The following is a 21,639-nucleotide window of genomic DNA, read 5'->3' as shown; positions in this document are numbered from 1 at the left end:
TTACGTTTTTTGTCCAAAAATAATGTATCTTATTTTTTTTAAAAATTTTTGGGGGGGGGGGGGATGAGGGTGTGTAACTGAGGATGAAAATACGTATGGAGGTTCTAGGGCTAGTGCAAATTGATGTGAAATGCAACTTCTGTTGTTTTCCACAGAAGCTGATGGGAAAAACTGCATTTTGAGATTTTCCTATGCAACTTTTGCAATTCTGATGGATAGGGATGGAAGTAACAAGTTAATATTTTATGTCCAATAGTTCTAGGCTACTTTATTGAAACTGCAAATATCAGTTCCCCGGTAATAATTGGCTTTGGTTTGTTTGGCTTGAGGTTTTTTTTTCCCCAAAGATGAGTGAATCATCTTGCAGTTTTAGGTGCATTGCCTTTTGTTTGTTTGTTTGTTTGTTTTTTTCCACAGTCCTGCATCCAGCTGTTTGTTATGTATTTTCAGCCAATAGTTAATCAAAATTTAGAGTATTTTTAGTGAGGTGGTGGTTCTCTGTTCACTGTTACTGTTTTTTTCCATGGCAACCTTATTTTTATCCAAGTAGGTCAGCCTGACAGGGCCTGACAGGACGGTATCTTCAAACACTATCCCACAGTATCTCTCAGCAATGAAAGTTAGTGTTGCCATTTTCTTCTTCAGAGATGTCTGTATATCTAAGTGTAGGATCTTTTGAAGATCTTCTGAACCAGTGGTCCCCAGGAATAAGGATGTAGCTTTTCACACCCAGCAATCTTGAAAGTGTTAAATGAACTTGATTAAAATCTTGGATAGCTCTTAGAGATCAACAGTCTTAGTAGGTGAACACTAAAATCCTACATCAGAGCCCTTCTCAGTTGGTGGAGACTAGTTTGGAATAATTTCAGATACTGCTGCAGCAGTTACCATGACTAAACTTGGTGCTGAGTGTGTCCTAAAAGGCAGTCAGTGTTTTCTCTTTCCTGCTTGTGGTGCGTGTTTTGCACTCTCATCCTTCTTTAAGGGAGGGACTGGTGGGAATAAGTTCCCCACTGCTGGGAAGATTGAATACTGTTTGATAAATCCAACAACTACCATAAGATAGAGATCAGCCTTTAGCATTTAAGTTTGTACATAGTCAGCAAGACAGCCTGATACTCTGATGAGTTCATATACAGCTGATGCTCTTCTGGTGAAAACATGTTCTCTTTCGTTGTCCAGGAATCTGACTAGTCTAATCCCCCTGTAATATATGTCACCCTGTAAAATTTATCTTGTGCTGCTTCAAAATGACACGTTACGTAGTTCCCTTTGATTTTAGCTTTTGCAAACACTTGCACATGAGATGGAAAAAGGGCTTTACATATAGATGTAGGCAGCTGTGGAGAATATGTATTATTGGTATGATTTGTCCTTGCTCTTTTCAGTCAGAGGGATATTTTATGTAGAGATGCTGCGCGTGTGGACCTTACGGAGACACGAGGTAAAGGCAGAGATTCTCCATAATTTTGAGAGGCCGAAACAGAAAAGATATGAGGATGATTATCCCTGCCTTGTATCACTTCAGTGGTTTCCCCTTCTCCATCAGTCTCAGATTTGCATTGTATCAGTCTTTCTGTTGTACTGGGAAAACAACTTTCTCCCTCTTAGCTAACTGCAGCTAGTTTGTTTAGCTCAAGTTGGTAGAAGAAAGAATGCAAGTATAGTACTGCTGCATGTTGTACTCTTTCTTGATTTATGCCAAACTTGTGGGGTTTTTTAACATGATAGAAGAGCGCTGCACAGGTTTTGGCTTTCACGATTCAAATATTTCAGCCTGTTTGCAGAACCTGAGTTTTGTCTTTGAGTGCTACAGGATGCAATAAAAGCAGAATAATTTAATACACTTTTCCACCAAGACTGTTCATCACAAGGCAGCTCTAGAATAGAAAAAGATATAGTCAGAAGTAATGCCCCTGCAAATCCTCAGAGGCATCAGGGGCAGTGGGGATCAGAGGGTCCCACTTCAGTCCACTGATGTAGTTGTTCAAGCAACTTTCATTACAGATAGGAGCTTCAGTAATGAATGAGTAAACGTGTTAACACAAGCAGTGTAATAGTTGCAGAGTGCAACTTCTTGCTCTGCCTTCCACCTGGACCCTATCAGTAAGGCAATTACAAAATTAATGTTAAAACCAAAAAGAAATATAAGCAATGTTAAATGCAGAATAAACTTCATGAAGTGTCAAGGAGGCATAAGTATACTTATTAGAACTGTCGATAACTGGGACTTCTCTAAGTTTGTAAGTCTGCAGTATGTAGGAAGGAGGCTTAAATGAAGGGTTTGGGCAGCCTGTTAAAGCATCTTGCACGAATGCTTGTGCTCTGAATGTGTAAGTTGAGAATTCATTTTATGTGAGCATCAGGTGTTGGATGCATGCCCTGAGTTGTGATGTACTGATTGTCAGTGTGACTCTTTCTAATAAATAACCAGAAGTTACCTATAAAAATCCTAACTAATTTAGTACCCGGTATTGTTGTGATTATTGTGGTTCTGTCATGTCATTACTTAACGATTGAATATGAACAGCTTAAAGAACCACATATTAGAGTGAGTGCCATTTTTGCCCACTAACAAGGTTTTAATCAAGGCATTCAGCAGCTCTAAATAGGCCTTTGCTTCTGAATTTGCATATCAGGAGGGGGCTGGGAGCATGAGTGGGTGGATGTCATGTCCCAGTGATTAATGATCTCTAGGAAGCCGAAAAGGGGAGAGTAATATACGCAGTATTTCTACCCCCTGGAGTAGGAATGCAAACACTATTGTGCAGATCTGTGCATAGTCACTGACTTCCTGGTAGCTGGAGAATTTCATACACTCCTCTACCACAAATAAAACTGTCAGTGGAGTGACAAAGATCAGAAAGCCAGGCTTCATTTATTGAAAAGAATAGCTCAGACACAGTGATCCAGAAAATTAATTTTGTAGGTGTTTGGGAACTTGGTTGTTTAATAAGAAACTGGTAAAAAGAGAACTTCTGATGAGAGCCCTGAAGCCACCAAATATTTGTTGAATTTCAGTCTGTGGTGTTTCTGACTATTCCTGAACTATTGAAGAGGAGTAACCTCCATGATGTACAAGACATATCTTTAACAGGAATTAAAAACAACACAAAGAGAACAAGCTTTCCAAAAAGCAGAAGTTGTCTAAATTTCAATTACCAAGAGAGCAAACGGGAGATGGCACAACATGGAACAGCCACCCAGTCTGATCAGACCAAAACCAGCACATTTGTTAGAAATCCTGTTATGTTTGATTGCCATATTTGCTTTCTCTTTTACTAATTCTTTGTCAGAATTGTACTGATGGCACAAAAAAATGAGGGTAGCTTCTAAGTAGATATTATTAGAAGTGTTAAAAGAAGTTGTTTGAGAAGTTTTCTTTATTCTTGGAACACTTTGCCAATCATTGAAACATCCGTGTTCCTAGTTCTGTTGATAGTTTTGCAGTCTGCATGTATGTCTAAGTAGTTCTGTAGTATTTCTAAATACATCCATTTGTAAGTTTAGTTGGGCATCAGCAAGTAAATAGTGACAGAATTCTAATTGTTGCAGCATCTGTGTAATTCAGTCCCATATTCAGAAAGAGTGCAAACACAAGTCTTTATTATGAGAACAGGATAGATGGCAACCTCGAGGGATGTGTACCATACAAGAGACCCTTGCGAATTACCTTCCATCTTCATTAAAGAGGAGGAAGGGACCCTGTGATCTAATTTAAATCATTTATTGGATATTTGGGAAGCACTTCTCTTTGTGCTCTGTAGAATGCCAAGACTGCGGGTCACTGAAGGGTAGTGTTTGGTAAATAAGCCAGAGTCATCTTTTCATCTGTTTAAAGCCTTCTGTATTTCCCATACACTACAGGCTCAGTAAAAGTGAAAATTTTTCAGGGGGACTTGAGAAATTGCCACCATGCCACCCTGTTACAGGAGGAAGTGGTGTTTTCTGTGGTGTACTTTGTCACATTAACGATGGTAATATGGATGTGTTGTAAAATGTTTTCAGTTTCAAGGAAGAAGAAAACCTGACTGCCTCAAATCAATGTGAGAGTTCCCCCTGCTGTCCTGCCAGACCAGCTGCTGTAGCACGCTGCTGGAAGCTGTGGCCTTATCTGTGGGATAGGATACTGTGGGGGCTGGAAGTGATCACACACTGCTGCAGTGTAGCTTTTGGAGCTTTTCTCTTTCATTTTCCTTGTTTGTTCCGAGCACCGGCACTCAGACAGCAATTCATGCTGCCTCCTTTAAAACCCAGAGAGCAGAAAATAAAGCGTTGTTTGAGTCGCAGGGCCTGTTTTTGGGTGCAGTTGTACAAACGGTTTATGGTGAGTTGTACTCTGTTTTTAATTCTTTCTTCCAAATGAATAATGAATTTTAAAAATCTGTTTCAGCAATGCAGTCAACCTATTAAGCAATGTTCCCGTTTCTTGCTTGGATGTTCTTATTAGTCCATCATCCCAAGAGGATACAGATATAAAACACAATGGTATGAATATGAAAGCAATTCAGATTTTACTGGATTTCATGGAGAAGAGAATAGACAAGGTATGGGCTGCAAAGATCCTTCACAAAGGGGACCTCTTTCACTAAAGCAAAATTGCACGCATGAATATGGATGTCCTTGCTTCTAGATTGTGAAACACCTCAAAACTGAGAACAAATTCCTGTGAATATCTGAAGGATACTTGCTTGTGTGCATAAGATGAACATTTGACTCTTTGGTTAATCTCTGTAAAGTTCATGTTTTGGCTGTCACATAGGACTTCATCAAAGGGTTCATAGGATTTAAAAATGTTTTATTTGTATTTGGTTATATTTTAGGGAAGCAGCTATAGAGAAGGCTTGACTCCAGTTCTCAGTTTATTAACTGAATGCTGTCGAACTCATAGAAATATCAGGAAGTTTATCAAAGCTCAGGTAAGTAAAATATTCATAAAAATTTGAATTTGAACCTGATGATAAACTTTGATGTTTGTACATCAGTGCAAGATACATACTTTAAGAGCATGAATGGTTTCATGTTAAATTATCCACAAAGTTCTTTGCAGCATTTTTTTCCTGTTTGGTCTCTGATAACTATAGAAATAACTTTTCAGTCATGTAAATCAATTAATAATATGGCTTAAGTTCTACAGTGCATTTTGTAGAGCTGCTAAATAATAAAATCAGGAAAATTGTAAAGCCATGTTAATGTGGGTCACCATGGAGGTGCAGTGTCCCCTCTTACATCCAGCATGCCAGAAACGTTTTCGGGGCAGTTAATAGAACCTGGCAAAGCTGTGCAGTAGCCAGTGAGGCTGCAGGTGTCTTGATGGATTCTGCTTGAGCTTTAGCTCGACCTCAGCAGGCGGGAGTCATTGGAGTTGGAAGTTGTGTACCAGTGTGTCTCAGCTGTTCTGTCAGAGGAGAGCTCTGTCCCCGAACAGAGGCATGCTTCATCACCCGCTCTCTTTCAAGAGCTGTTTAATACAGTACAGGCTGTGGGGAGGCTTTTTACAAGAAACAAGATTTCCATGCCATGGTTAAAAGTTCTAAAGGATCTCTATGGCTTGGTGGTTGGGTGTGGTGTTTTTTGTTTGTTTTGCTGATTTTCCTGAGGTCAAGTGGAGAGAAGTTAAAAGATGAGCGAGGGAGAAACAGCTGAATCTGGCTAAGAAATGTTCTGTTTTCTAAGCTGCAGTGATTTTTCTGGTAGCATCTTAGATGCTGCTCCCAGATCAAAACTGCATCTGAATCCATAAATAGAATTTATAATGAAAAAGAGCATATTTTGCATGTATTTTCTGCCTCTTTCATTTATACCAGAAAAGCGTTCTTCAGGAATTTATGAAACTTGTTCTTGGTGTTTATTGTCTTTGTTTGCAGCAGTTGTTTCCTAGGATAATCTTCTGATCTATTAAGTAGGGGGAAAAAAAAAAGTTGCAGAGCCAAATGTTCAGTAGTTAGAAAATGAAGTTGTCTGCATGTTTTTATGACATCTTGGTGTCTAGATGTTAGGATATAATTGCATGCTGTCTGTTACCGCAGGACCACTGCCTTATATAGTGCACAGAATGGATGGATGCTGCTAACTGCATGACCGGATGTTTGATGTTTTGAATTACCCCCATTGTTAAGTGTTGGCCTTAGGCTTTATTTATTGTGCACTATTCAAATCCTGATCTGAAGACAGAATGATTAATTTCCTCATGGGCTGTCCTGTGGCACTCATCACTGTATTAGTATTACAGTATTCTAAAAACATTAATTCATTCTTACAACACTCTTGTGAAATGGCAGTCATGGTACTATTCCCATTGGGGAAAGTAAGCAGGGACAAAGTAAAATGTTTCTGCTAATTGTTTGAATTCTTAGTTTGATAAAGATGGGGTCTGTTTTTTTCAAAGTAGTCAATACTCTGTAGCATTCATTTGTTTTAAGTATCAGTTCCCAGTGAGTCTGATTTCAGTAGTAATCGTGCAGTAACTCTGCACAGAACCTGACATTTTTGCATTGGACACCTAGAAGACACAGGACCTGCAGTTCCTTATGACAGTTAGTGACATCTTTGGTTTCATTCACTAGTGAACCACTGAAGATCCATAATTCTTAGAATTCTTCAGACCATTAAATACTGCTTCATATTATGGCCCAGACTTGTTTGCAGGTCAAATCAAACCCTCTGAATATGGAAAAAATGAAAGTAGGTTTTGAGTCTGAATGCATATGCAAAGGAGGTGGACATTAGGTTGCAAAACCAGACATATTTCAGGCACCTCTCACTTTTCTTGATGGCTGAATTTAACAATATTAATGCCATTTAATGGGGAAAAGAATGTGTTTGAGGAAACGTTAAATAGTGTTTTCTCCATATCTTTCTGAAACTTTGCTTCAGCTTTTAAAAGAGGAATTTTTTTCTGGGAGAAGTATGCATTTCCTCTAGATGTAGATCCAATTTGTGAAATGCATGTTAGTAGAACTTGCAATGTGACTTATTTTCCTGCTTTTTCATTGTAAGTATATTCATTGTTCTGTATAAATTACACATCTTGTTAACATCATTAAGTTTCCTTAAGCTGGTATTTTTAGTGCTTTTGCCAGATATTTGTGCAAAACAGAAGAAACAAAGAACATGAGGTTACTGCTGTCTGTTGGCCGGCTATTTTGGGATACTCGTTTGTGCTCTTAAACTCCTAGCAGTTGTCTGTTTTTTTCTAAAGTCCACATTTGGGACTGAGTATTCTTCTGCCCAGGACGGCAGACCAGAAAGCCAGAATATGTTAAGAAGGAAGAGTCATTACTAGTGCATGTAAACGTGTTGATTTTATTCCTTTTTTTTTTTTTTAAGGAGATGATCTTACAGTATTTTCATGTTCTGTTGACTGTGTGTGTTTCTGCAAGGATTGGATAGATATTGCCATGTTTCTATGCCGTTCCTCCTGGTTTTTTGTGCTGATAGGTATTGCCTCCATTAAGAGACGTATCAAATCGTCCAGAAGTTGGCACAACAGTGAGAAACAAGCTTGTGCGCCTTATGACACACGTTGACCTTGGAGTAAAGCAAATTGCAGCAGAATTTCTTTTCGTTCTTTGTAAAGAGAGAGGTAAAAATTACTTTTTCTTCTCCCTTTTATGTAAGGTTTTGCTGTAATTAACATATTTGCCCCTTGCCGTAACTTGATTCTTTTAATACTATGCTGGGTTTTATTTTGTAGCTGATTATGTCTGAATAATTTTCATCAGATATATACAAATAATTTTGTGTCACTCTTTGCAGTCGACAGCTTGTTAAAATATACAGGCTATGGCAATGCAGCAGGATTGCTGGCAGCAAGGGGCCTGTTAGCAGGAGGAAGAGGAGATCATTGGTACTCAGATGATGAAGATACGGATACAGAAGAATACAAATCTGCAAAGCCAAAGTATAGTATTGTTTTGAATTCTGCATATCCTGTTGCAGTGGAGATGTTTTGACATAATTTTTTTGCTTCACCTTTTCCAGAGGGGCCAGTTTTGGAATTACATGAGCTTATGTTAACGACTGTCTGCTGTTGACTTCATGGTCTAATTATTGAGAAACCAGCCTCTAATAGTGACCATCATGTAGTCAGATAACTCCAGGGGTGTGGGGGGGAAACCACCAAAAGCTAAGTCAGAATAACTTTTAACTGATATTAACTAACTGAATCACTATTTAAAATCTAATTCTGAAAATAGATTTTTTATTTTAGCAAATTTTAGGAAAAAAATATAGTAACAAACCTAGTAAGGATGGTGTTTTCCTCAGATTTTTCAGGAACTCACATGAAGTTGTCAAACTACTAATGATTGTTTGTGGGGTATATCTCTTTAACAGAGAAAATAAAGGTGTCAAATGTGGCTTAAGGTTTTAAGCAAGCATTAGTAGAAAAGGAACAAACCAGTAGGTCTAGATTTAGTCAGTCAGATTGCCTGATACTAATGTTTTCCTAAAGAATTTAGTAGGTCTCATAGGTAACTATGGAAGGAGCAAAATAACTTCTGCAGAAGTTGTGCATCACTATTCCAGTGTATTTGTTTGAAGGATTCAGTGGTCATATAGGAGCTCTCTCTGTTGATTGTTATTGGTTGTAGTTGATTTGGTATTAGAGGTTTCAATTTGTCATGTAACATCTATGATTTGACACCATTTTCAGTAGGTTCTGAAATTGTTGGTAGTGCACATCTGAAGCATGTTATTTTTCCACTTTACTCTCTTGGCCTTGAATTACACAGACACTATTTGGTGTATGACATGAAGTTGTGGCTTATGGAAAGATTCTTGTTAAGGAACATGAATTACAGGATTAAATGTATGAGAGGTTAAAGGAATTGTATTGCTTCTATACTCAGAAATGAACTCTAAAGCAGGAAGTTTCTTTTTATTTCTGCACTTCAGGTTTTATTTTTTTTCTCACTATTTTTTACTTTGAAAGAAGGGTAACATCCAGTTCTATACATAGAAGTAAAACTGTAACATTTATTTAGTTAAAAGCTGTTCCTTGAATAAAGCGTTAAGACAGCTGTCAGTTGACTTTTGTGAATATGCATCTGATTTTTGGTATTGCTGTTAAATATTTGTGAATAAACTGCGTGCAAAGATCATTTGTCCTGAAAGTGTTCTTTAAAACTACTTTTCTGCTTTTGTTACCCTTCACTTGCTTTAACAGCAAAAAGAAAACTGGCATTGTCATGTTCAAAGTAAAGTAACTATAATTTGGTTTGAGTAAAAATTGTAATGGGAGGGGAATAGTAAACTAATTCAATGGCTCTTCATGAATAAGAAAATTGAACCTGTCTAAATTTTTAGAATTAGCCCTGTACAGCATTGGTTTCAAACACATTTGTCATTTTTTTTTTCCACATCTATGTCATTATTACTCATGAGATTGTAATTATTACCATCATTATTCCGCTGCTTTCAAACTGCTTGTGTGTGGGTTATAGCACAGCAGGTACTAGTGGACTGCGTATTTCTTGTGGCTAACAAGAAATTAACACAGTGAATCAAGAAGGAGGTAATATGATTCATGAGAAAAGGCTACAAAAAAGGTATAAATATGAAGGTGGGCTATTTATAGTAAAAACTTCCATGTGCGGTTCAGACAGTTTTAGGCTTGATGGTTTCTGTTAATGCGTTCCTCTTTCCTCCCATCAAGAAGATAGAAAATTCATGTATTTCTGTAGAGATGTAAACTGTGTTGTTTCTCCACCTCCAGCATTAACCTCATCACTGGTCACTTAGAAGAACCAATGCCCAATCCACTGGATGAAATGACAGAGGAACAAAAAGAATATGAAGCTATGAAGCTTGTCAACATGTTTGATAAACTTTCCAGGTATTGTATTATAGTTGCTTTTGAGGGAGGTGTCTCATATCTTGATTCCATACTAAGGTCTAGTGCTTCAAAATAGTGCTATAATCAACTTCTTCAGAGGATTAGGACTTCAAATGCAGAGAAAAATGTTTAGCACATCAAAGAAAAGAGTGATGTGTCACTGGACTTGAGAGAAAACTCCTTTGGAGAGGATAGGACAGGATCATGAAGCTCTGGTGGTGAGGGGACCTGCCTCCTAAATCAATAGGCTGATAGTAATGAAAAGAATTTCTTCTTTTAAGGCTTGGGACTCAGTCAAAGGCCAAGGCAAGTGTACTCTTTTTCCCCAAGCCAATGAGCAGCATCTCTTCGTAACTACTTACGTCTGCTGCTCATATGAAGAGCAAATACAGTATGAAAACAGTTGTCACCAGAAACAATAAATTATATAATGGAGCAGTTAAAAGGGAATTGACAATTAAAAATTACTGTGGATTTATTAAAACAAGTGTGGACTGGCTTACAAATGAGCCTTCTTAATTTGTTTTAAATGACTGAGGAAATGTCATAGAAGAAACTGGTTCTTAATGTGACATAAAGGTATATGTTATTGATACAGAAAGTTCATCTTTATAATTTTTTACATAAATAAAGGGAACAGATCTTAGCTATAGCTTTTTTTGTCTTTGACTCAGTATGTCTAGAATTTGCTGGGGTTTCTTCCCCCATACTTGTAGCTGTATTGGAGTGATGGCTTGAAGTTTTTCTGCATAAGCCCAGTTTTACATTCTTGAGGAACACTTTGTAATGCTAATATTAAATTAATATGAGCTATAGGAATTTAGGTAAATATGTAAGTGGATCATTCTTCAAACATGTGAAAACTTAGCAGCTAAAAAGACATTGGTGTTTTGTGAGAATCTGTAGATATTCAAATAACAAGATCTGTTGAGAGAAACTCGGTAAACCAAGTATTTTTACATCTCTGTTAAAGATTAGGAATCCAGCAAAAGATACAGGAGAATCTGAAGTTTGTTAGCTGCCAAAGACTGAATTATAAGCAGGAAGAAAAGCAGGGAGGGATCTCTGAACAACTGATCTGAGACTGTCAGTGAAGTATTTGGATATTTTTTCACACTGTTTACATGGAAAGTAAGTATAGTATATTACAGTGTTTTTAATAAAGAGAAGAAATTGCAATGCTCATGCAGTCCTAATTGAACTAGTATGTAAAATTAAACAATTGCTACGTAAGCTAGAGAATAAAGATGCTCAGGCTTAGGGATACCAGAATAAAATTACTGAATGTTGTAAAGCTTTTTTAAATGAAAGACAAAGACCAGAGATAAACTAAGACTGAAGACAAGCGCATTGCTGTTGCTGTAGCAGTTGCACAAAGTCCAAATGGCGTTACTGTAGCATAAGAGCCTTTTCAGTTTGGAGGCTTGGAGGCACCTGCTGTGTTCCCTGCTAAAACGGACAATAAGGAAGCAGCTGGTGCCCTGGGTCACTACTGAGCCTCTTGGCCAGTAGCATTGCCTTTACCTTGGGCTCTCTGTGTCAGTTACATCCACCTGCAGTTTCTTCTATAGTACTTAGACCGCCAACTCTTCAGGGCTGAGACTCATTTGCTTGTAAGATTTTTGTTTGTTTGTTTCTAGTATAGTCATTACTGTGAGACGGTGTTGATGTGACCCTTTTAGGTGCTGTGATAACTTGAATAAAATCACTTGACTGTTCTTCCCACCCTTTTTGTTTTTCTGACAACTAGGGGGAGGGGGGGATTGCTGGCAAGAATTAAAAAGAAATTTAGACTTGGCTTTGGGAGGCTGTGGGATGTTTTTAATGAATGTGATTGAGTGCAATTGATGGGTTTGCAGATGTCAAATAAAATGGGAAGCTGCCAGTCATGTATATGAGCAGAGTTAGTAATATGCTGATGGTAATAGGAGTCCCTCTGTGGTTTTGGAATTGACCGCTTTTGCCTCCTGTTTGAGCCCTTCAGTGCTGGGAGTTTTTTAAAAATTTAAATCTACTGCTAAAATGCATTTTCTTTCCCCTTGGTTTGCAACCTCAAAAATTAAACTGGAGGTTGCTTTGACAGGAGGCTTCAGTTGATTCTGGGTTTTGAATCTTGCTTTGAGGCAGACCGCTGGTGGTGAGTTTCCTGCTTCTTCTGGTCTTTGTTGTCACAATAGGAGGGGATATACTCCATGAGCAGTTTCACTTTGGCCCATTGCTTTGCTCCTAAGAGAGGAGGAAGTTGGACAGGGAACCAGCTCCCTCTTCTAATCTTGAGCAAGTTTATGTAGCTTTATCTGTGCACTCTGAAAAAGAGCTTAGGGTGAACTTGTGTGATGTACAGCAAAACTGGTTTGCTTAGTACACTTGTGTTTTCCCACTAATGGAAGCTAAGCTTTAAAGAGCTAGCTTTGTTTTCTTCTTCTTTTACTGAAGAAAGTTATGGAAAAAAAAAAAGTTGAAGGACTGTCAAGCTTGGTTCCCTTCCTGACTGTTGATGATAATCAGGCCAGTCTGTCCCTGGGGCGTTCTAGATTTGGCTTTGACTACCTGTATATTGCTTTTGAAAAGTTACCTGATGACAGATTGAACTCAGACAACAAATTTGCAAAACAGCACTACTTCACTGAAAAGTTACAGCCTTCATTGATGGCTGCGTTTTACATTGTAATTTATGTACAGGTTTATTGAAACTATAACTGCTAAAAAGGCAATTTCTCCCTTGTTCTGTAAGATGACAGTGGATTTTTGCTCTCCAAGTTTCTCTGATTTTCAGCATTGGCACTCAAGAATTGAAACTGCTTTGAGTTGATGTAAAACCCACCCATGCTTTTGGTCATTTCAGGTCTCACTTCCAAAGTTTTTTCTATTCTGTTAGGTTATAGGTGTTTAGTTCATGGTGTAACTGATGAAAGACTAGGCTAAATTAAAATTAATCACCCAGTTTTGGTTTATCAAAATGGAGGAAAGCAGGATATTGCTTGTGAACCTATTGCCCCTGCACCACTATTTTAACATATACTTGGGTTCTGCAAAAGCTTTGTAGAAATTAATACTTTGCTCAAATTTGCCTGGATGAGATTACTTATAAAAATCATTAAATATATATAAATTGTAAGTGAAGATGAAAAACCTTGATTACTGCAGCTTCTGGGAGATGTAGATGTTAGTTAGGTAGTTAGCTGGGTGCCTGAACTTGGCCCTGAAGTAACTCTGTGGGCTTTGCCTGCAGTAAGGGACGATACTATCTTGTTGATTCATTGAGAATTGTTTGGGGACTGTAAATTGGCATCCTCTGTATGTAATGCACATACTTGAGGTTTGAAAAACTTCCTAGATCTGCAAAAAGATTGAACTGAACCTTTCATTTTTGCAAAATATCAAGTTAGCAACCTTAAATCAGTGTTGTATGATATTGTCTGCTTACATCATTGATTACTGGAAATACTCCATGTTAATTAAAATGTCTGGGAAAAAATGCTAACATTTTTTCTATTATAAATGGTATGTAGAATTGTATATTAATTGACTAATTTAAAATGTCAGGATGCCTTTTCCAAGCCAACCTTGTATTAATAGCAAGAATCCTTTTGCTGATGAAATGGTCTCCAATTATCACAGCCTGGGTTTTGTTGTACCTTGAACAGAAGTCAACAAAATGAGTATGTAAGAGAACCTGTCTAAATAAGCAACCATACTCATTAAAAACACAAAATTAATCATAGGATGAATGAAGAAGGCAATGTTGCATAGTTTTTTGAGTTTTTTTTGGTCCTCTTTCTAATGATAGAACAAAATAATGTTACATGAAAGGATCGGAACTATTATGTAGTACTCAATTATGAGGAGGTGAATAGGTCCCTAGCATGCCATTTTATCAAAGGAGCAGGCTGGTGTCTACATGATGGCTGTTTCATTACAGACACCATCATTAATTCCATGTGTCAATACTGCCCTATAGCACGTAGAGCATACAAGAAAGACTTACCCTTCAAAACAAGGGAATGATTTTTGAGTCGTTATCAAGCTAAATGGCAAGCAGGAAGCTGAAACGTCTATGGATGTATTTGAAGGGACTCTTGGGAGATCTGAAAGTGGAAGAAAAGAATGCATTTTACCAACTGTTTAATTATGGTGTGTTTCTAAGTACACTCGAATAGAATGCTTTGTTTGCATTAGAAAAAGGAATGTTGCAAGAAAATGCATTTGAGTATATGGGAGGTCACATAAGGATGTTCAAATATGTATAAATACATACACCGTGTACTTGTACGGATCTTCCTGGGCACGGCAGTGTTCCTGCTGCCACCTGCTGGGTGCAGCAGTCTCTCTTCTGCTCTAGAGATGTACCATCAACATCCAGTTTCGGGATAGTGAACTGGCTCCTGAGGCTATACAAGCCAGTTTCTCGTGCTTCCCTTGCCACCTTTTATCTCGCCTTAGACAGCAGGCACATCCTCAGTTAGTCCAAGCTGTCAAAGCTCAGCTGGGGCCTCTAAGCAGCCGGTGCTCAACAGGCAAACTGCTGAGGCTGGGAGAGCTGTGGCTGTTCACACCAGGTGAGGATCAGCTCAGTGGGCTCTTGCGTGGGACTGAAGTGGGCTGAATGCTTCTTGCAGTGCTACTCAAAATTTCTGTTAGTTAGCAGGTACTTGTTCCAAACTTCTGAAACTAGCTTTATAGGCAGCCCAGATCTTTTCATGTTTGTCTCCCTCTTTTTCTTTTTCCTCTTTGATAAACAGGAGATAAGCTTGTGTGGTTGTTCAGAGCTTGCAGTCAAGTCTTCACTATTGAAAAGATGCCATGTTTTACATCATTTTAGGACTAGGTTATGGTCAGGAAAAAAAATATGCTGATCTCTGCTTCTCCTCCTACTTCTTTTGGTGGCCTAGAATATTGCTGTCTTCATACAGTTCACTTTTACGGGGTAGCATTTGTCTGAGGAAGGCTGGGTGGAATTCAGCCTCCTAATACACAGAGAACAGCAAAGCTGCAACAACCATCTTTCATCCTGCACAAGGACTTGCAGAGCAGGAAGCTTATGCAGGAACAGAAAGGTAAAGGATAAATATCCTTGTTGTTCTATGCAGCATGAGCTCAGCCCACCTCATAGCTAAAACCTAGAGAGGAGAAAATGCATTGGGAATGAATCTGAAAGGCAACAGAGTTCACAGTGGTGCACTTTGCAATGGGTACAGCAAGCTGAGAAACGGGCTTTGAGCTTCATGAGAGGTTACAAACGCACGTCAGCAACTTGTATTTCTGCATTACATTGTCAGCAGTAGGTGCATTTGTCCCCAAAGGACCTCCACAAAAACCACAGACTAAGACTTGTGCATTGTGGATCTGTCGTGTTTCTGGCCTCTGGTGTAGTCTCCACAGATCACTTGCTGAGAGAGGTTTGTGTCAGGTTCTGCAGTGTCTGTAGCAGGATATAAAAGTGAAGCACGAAAGGGAAGTTGCAGAGAAAGAGCTATGTCTTTAGAATTGACAGATTATGAGATAGGACTTCTGGACAATATTTACAGATATCTTAGAAGTATCATTACATGAGGAGAGGTAGGTCCTTGTTTTCCTATGTTTTTTTTCTTAAACTGTTTCTTTAGCCTTTAATAGCCATTATAATTTATTTATTACCAATAATAAGTTGTAAATTACTAGTAAACGATGTGATTCTGTGACTTCTGGCTGGAGTGCTAAATGTTGCAACCTAAGAGTATGTGTTGTGATTTTTAAAACAAACACCTAGGAAACCCTCAGCTTAGAGGGCAAGCAAAGGTGATTTCGTTCTTTGTGGCTATGTTTTTACTTTTAGGACTTAAAACTTGAGCAAGGACTTACTCTTCTGGTTACTCTCCAAAAATAAGTGCCATAGATGACTACTGAGGCTTGAACTTGAGTAAGTGGCACTGAGGCATTGTTGTAAGATTAATTACAGATTTCAAAGGGCACTTGATTTGTATTATGATGTTTGAAGCTTAGAAGTCAAAAAGGCCTTAGATGTATATGGGGGTTTTCTGTGGAAAAAAAAAACCTCTTTGCTATTAGATGCAATTCCAAAGCACTGCAGCTTTGCCTTTGGGAGACACCTGAAGCAGGCAGGGTTCTGGTCCCATTTGGACACTAGATCTGCAGTCTTCGATTTTTTGGGGCTCTTCTGAATCTGATTTCAAGTATTCTTTTGGTCTCTTCTCGCACACATCTCCAGCAGATACCTGAAACTAAGAGTGCACTTTTTTTGGGCAGAATCTTCACACTGTAGATAGCATTGCCTGAAGGAAGAGGACTTGCTGTCAGTCCTCGAATATGGCAAGCTATCTCCAGTCTAATATTTAAAGATAGATCCTACACACACATACAGGCAAAGTCTGGCCTGTGCTTTTCAAGTGTGGTCATTACAAACCTCTGTCCCTGGCCCCCAGCATCCCACCCAGAGCTGGCCAGCCCAATCACAGCAGTTTCTCAGGGTTTGAAATGCTGCAGGCAGTGGGTATTGTGAGCTTATCACGACAGTATCTGGTGGCCACATCTGTGCAAATAGCTGCATTCCTCTTGCTGTCTCTGCTTTTCCTGAGCAAAAAAAAATTCATTTAACTGCTGTACAGTATCTAATGTATATATGTTGTGTAATTCAGGTGTTGCCTTCCTCATTGTTCCTGTGGTTGTGTTAAAGTTAGGTCGCCAGCTGTGTACAAGCAATTATTGTCCCTTTTTTGCGGCCAAGGTAGTAGTGCAGAGCAGGCAGAGAGCTGGTGAAATGCCTTGACTTCCCCACTGAGGGACGGGGTTTTATTGTCTGTGGCTCAGGAGGGTGCTATATATGTGTTAAATTGGCAGTTTTACTGGGCTGCCTTTCAAGCAAGGGGTAAATTGACATCAGGCCTCTACTCCTTTATTTAAGGTGACTCCTGAATATTTAGAGGTACACTCCATTTCTTTTTTTTAATCAGAAAATCAAAATGTTATCTTTGCCCTTACAGCTTTTGCCATAATCCACATATAAATGAGGTGATAAAAAGTAAGGATTAAACAAATCTTTGCTAATACTTTTTGATTGGCTTAATCAATAATTAATCATCTTTTAGATGAGGCTGTAGCTTGTGGAGTAGATATAATTGGATTAGCTGCTGAGAGGCCTTTGGAGCTTTGAAGAGATTAAAATGGCTGTCAATCCTGTAATTAAACAGCCACAAACAAAAGCAATAGTATTAGAATCTGACAGCTTTTTTTAAAATGAATCAACAAGTGCTTACACACCCCTTGTAGTGGTGTAGGCAGTCTGTTCTCATAAATGAGTTATTTCCTTCAACAAGATGAATATGTATCAACCCACGGGTTTAATTGGCTGGGCATATATTGGCCAGGATGGCAGGTAAAATTTTAGGAAGAAGTGACCATCAGAGAACTTTTAGAAGAAAAGCTAGCTTGTGTATCTAAACCAGTGAACCTGCTCCTTGTCCTGAGCCTGCTAGGCGCTGACTTTTCATGGTGTCTTTAATTGGCTAAGTAGGTTTGGCCTACATGAATGAAGTCTTTATCTGTTCTGCTCTTCCCCTCCCACCTATTTTGAAGGTTTTTTTGTTCCTCTTTCTTCAAAACAGAGGGCTTTAGCAGAAATAACTTCCTTTTAAAGGCTCATTATGTACTGAAGCATATACTGTATGTGACTGTATTATACGCATGTGAATTGATATGTGTGCATATGCTAATATATATTCTTTCTTAAAATCTCTTACAGAGATGAGCTTATAAAACCAATGGGAGTGCGGCCGGATGGTACAATGGCTCCTTTGGAAGAAGCAGTCAGCCAGTACCATGCCAACAAGGAAAACAGTTCAGATTCAGACTAAAGCATCACCTGCTTCACTCTCTGTTCTCCTCTAATCCTCACTTTTCCTTAGAGCCACAACATCTTTTATCTAAGCATTTTATCCTCACATTAGCCAGCATCACTTTAACTGTTCTATTATTGGGATATTTAATCCCAATAATATTGGGTCCTCTGGTGTAATGTCTGAATTTTTATGTCTGTTTAAAGAACCTATCAATTTATTAGTCTATGATCTTTATTAACTTAAAACTAAATGTATTTCAAAGGAATAAAAAGTGAAAACCTACAATGTAAAATAAAACACAGCCACTAGTTTTCCAGGATCCCATTTTCTGCGCTCTGTAGGTTTTCCCATTCTTGATATTTTATTTTTTTGTATTGTCTTGCCAGCCTCTCCCTTTATATAATTGTAATCAAAGAAGCGTGTTTGCTTAATGCCATTAGGAGCAGAGGGTGTTTAAACTTCGAAGTCTGACTGACCTTGTGAAGCTGCTTTAACTGGCATTCAGCAGGGATTTCAGAGCTTCCCTTTTCAAAATATCATCGGATTTCTTACTGCTACCCACTTCTCAGGTTAAGCTGCTGCTTAAGATTTTACCAATGTGCCAGCCACTGACTGCTGCTAAAACTACCTTTAAATTGGGAGCAAGATGATGTATGTTGTTTGTCCTCCATTCCCTCCCCTGTTAAGACTACACAAATATACCCTCACCTCCCATCCTTGCATAAGTAAAAACATCCCTATTCAAAATGGTGTTCAAGTATGTACACTTAAATGTCACCGTGAATGGAAATGGACTAAAGTGAAGTGCATGTGCAAATATTTTTCTGAATTGGGGGCTACTTTTGGAGATGAAGGGGTGTGCCTCACTTGAAGGGAAGTCAAACTAATCAACAAAGAAATATTTCCTTTTAGGGAGAACTATAGGAAGAAGTGGGATAGAGAATGGGAAGGTGGGACGGAGAAGAAAGTGCCACTTTCAACTCTGTACTCTTAAAAACAAAGATTAAAAGTTTTAGGTGTGCTGCACTGCTGTCATTGCCTCTTTGCCTGCCTGTTTTTTTTCTGTTTTTTTTTCCCAGCATGAATTACATGAAGAATAATCCATGTCATAGTTTGTAATTCCTTTTTTATTTTTTTACCTCAGAAACAGACACATGACATTCTTGTGAACTTTTCAGAGGTTGCTGGAGGTTCAATATTTTGAGTTAGTGCTTGATTTAGTCTACGCTGTCTGCTGCATCCACATGGAACATCACAATTTGCATAGGGGTAGAAAGAAGCCAGCTACTGTTCCCACACAGCAACAGCTAAAGCAGAGTTGTACTGATAATACTGTAATCATACTTACTATGTATGAATCCAAGAGGGGGAGGGAGGAGTTTTCCAGCAGCAAGAAATATGCACTGCTGCATCTAAGGCAGGTCTCAAAAATGTACTTTTGGGTTTAGCATCATCCGCTGCCTACTCTGAGCCCAGCACAGGCAAGTATGAAGTGCACTGCAGGTGTGGAAAATTCATGAACCCTCCTGGAGGAGCAAAACTTAACTAGCTCTGTTAAGGAGGAACCGAGTCCTGTCTTGGTATCAGCTGAGGCTGTTTCTTGGGGCTGGAGAAGCAGTGATCTCAGCTATAGGCCTCTATATGGATGGCTGTAGGGGGATGAGAACAGAGCATGAAATAAAGCAAAACCTCTGCTGCTTTTTGAGTTGTAGCATAGGCTCCTACAATTAGCTGGCTGAAAAGATTAATAGAACAATAGTGGCTCTGGGGACCTCGTTACAAGCGGTACGGCACAAGGCTTTTGTGGTCTGGCTCCTACCAGTCGCAACAGGGCAACAACAGTCACAACAAGTAGTTCTCATTATCTTGGAAAATATGTGATCATAATAGGTTTTGCAGTTGTGAGATGCTGCTTCAATTAAAAAGGAAAAAAACAGAAGACTAAGCATAGAAGGTTTTGCCTGAACCTTCTAGCTCAAGAGTGTTTTTCATAATTGTGTTGCTGTGGTGCAAGTTGGTCTAGTTAATAACTTCCACTAGTGCAGTGTCCCAAAGCATCTCTTGTTCCAAGGTGACAGTTTGTGTAAGGGGTGCTGCAAGATTTTAGGCTTATGTTTGAAGTGTAACAGGACCATCCTTAGCTGCACTGGCTGGAGATCTGGTAAAACCTTAGGACAAAGCTCCTCCAGCACAACAGCGCATCTGTTTCCGTGTGTGCTAGATGTCTCCAAAGTGACCGTGCATGTGTTACGGTTTCTCTTGGATGGGAGTCTGGAGAAAAGCAGAGTGAGTATTTGGAGGATTAAAACAAAACCCAAAACAAGGATTTCCTTGGGATTCTCTATTTACTAAGATACTAGGATTTTCTCCTGAGTTTATTTTCAAAGATGAACCTCCAGAATTGGAGGCTTGGGCAACTGAACATTATTTAAACTGGCGAACTGGGCAGCGAGCCTGACCAGTTGGGGAACGCTTTCTCTTTTCTCCCCAACAGAGCACAGAGGTGCTGCATCTGCATTTGAGCAAGTGTCTGAAGTTCCTGTGTGATGTGACTATGAGACTCTGCTGCAACCTGCAACATTATAATATCTGGTGGTCTCAAGCCTGGAGGCTGATGAAGGGCTTGCGCCTCTCCTAGCAGTAGTTTTGACAGATTCATCATACATGTATTCGACTAACACATTTCATTCCATATGGTACGAACTATTCTTTATTAGATGAACTAATAGTATTTGATTATATAAATACATGCTTTCATTTTCCCTCCAAAACAGTTGAGTAGAGTTGATTTACGAAAATAATTAGAAAAAGGAACTCTTCTGAGTAAAATGTCAATAGATTTTTCTGGTGGTGACTGTAAAGGTGTTAGCCACTGGGTTTCAGAGATGTGTACCTTTCATTCCCAAGCAGCCTTTCACAGTCACAAAATCTCGTGTTTCAATCTTTATTTTGGTATCAACAGTCTGAAGTAACACGGTTCTCATTAAAGCTTGTCAATGAATTGGAAGCTTTGCTCTTCTTTGTTTCCCATTAGAGTTATGAAACAAAAGATGATGGGGGATTGCTGCAATTTGTCAGAACACTTTGTTCTTTTGCAAAATAATGTAGATTTATTATTAGTTCATGAAAACTTCTGGCAGGTGTTCTCTAATGATAATTGAAACTTTATGTGCCCCAGAAGTGGTTTTCAGGAGAAAGGGACGTTTACTATCTCTTTAACATGTTGTGAGAACGACCAAAACTTTAAAGAAATTTGCCGAAGAGGAAAGCCACTTTAACTTCCATGTTTTGAATATACAACATTGCTGTATATTTGCATGGGCAGAGTAGATTTTTGCCCTCTGTCTGGAGTTTTTCCAAGTACCTGTAAGTCTGCAATGGCTTTAAAAAAAAAAAGAAAGAGAGAACAAGAGGGCAATAGTATATTTCCCTTCTAGCTCTTCAAGCAATACTTTTCCTCTACCTGAGTGAAAAATTGATTGCCCAAGGAAGAGACTGTTACAATGAAGCTGTCATACTATTGGTTGCCAAGCATCCTAGTCCAAAAGAGGAAAGTAAACCCCAAAGTATACAAGATCCCAAATCTCCTGAAGGAGCATTCCACAACATTGTCCTTCACCTTATTACCACAGAACAGCTAATAAAATCCTGTGCTTTAATAAGGCTGGCTGTTAAAAGACTGTTCCACTGTTCAAACAGTTGAGAGCCAGACTTTGCTGGTCTTTGATGAGCACCAAGTTAAACAGCTGCCCAGGTCAGATTCTTTTCAGGTCAAGCATGGAAAAATGATGATTTAGTGGTAGCACAAAGATGCAGCTCATTTTCAGACCAAAAAAAAAAAAAAACCTACAATATTCACAATATTTAACCCTGCAAATGAAAATCTTTGTTGCGTTAACATCCTAGTTACTTGGGTGGCTGTGGCTCTTATGGAAACTGATGGGGAACGTTTCCTTGTTTCTTTGG

The 21,639-nt window shown here is 38.8% G+C and overlaps 1 protein-coding gene across 1 annotated transcript in view; it reads left to right on the top strand.

Moving 5' to 3' along the window:
• RIC8B (RIC8 guanine nucleotide exchange factor B) overlaps positions 1 to 17,894 on the top strand; it is a gene marked incomplete at its 5' end in the record, with an annotated part of 31,344 nt that extends 13,450 nt beyond the window's left edge. The window contains 6 exons of the mRNA XM_008940981.1: positions 4,394 to 4,547; positions 4,824 to 4,919; positions 7,441 to 7,585; positions 7,759 to 7,903; positions 9,719 to 9,838; positions 17,577 to 17,894. Coding sequence (XP_008939229.1) covers positions 4,394 to 4,547; positions 4,824 to 4,919; positions 7,441 to 7,585; positions 7,759 to 7,903; positions 9,719 to 9,838; positions 17,577 to 17,688 — 772 coding nt within the window. The remainder of the gene's footprint in view (positions 1 to 4,393; positions 4,548 to 4,823; positions 4,920 to 7,440; positions 7,586 to 7,758; positions 7,904 to 9,718; positions 9,839 to 17,576) is intronic.
• Positions 17,895 to 21,639: the final 3,745 nt, after the last annotated feature.

This window comes from Merops nubicus, unplaced genomic scaffold (assembly GCF_000691845.1).
Source record: "Merops nubicus isolate BGI_N331 unplaced genomic scaffold, ASM69184v1 scaffold23555, whole genome shotgun sequence".
NCBI classification, from domain to species: Eukaryota; Metazoa; Chordata; class Aves; order Coraciiformes; family Meropidae; genus Merops; species Merops nubicus.
Note: the sequence above shows the minus strand (reverse complement) of the source record. Positions and strands in the feature narration are given on the sequence as shown.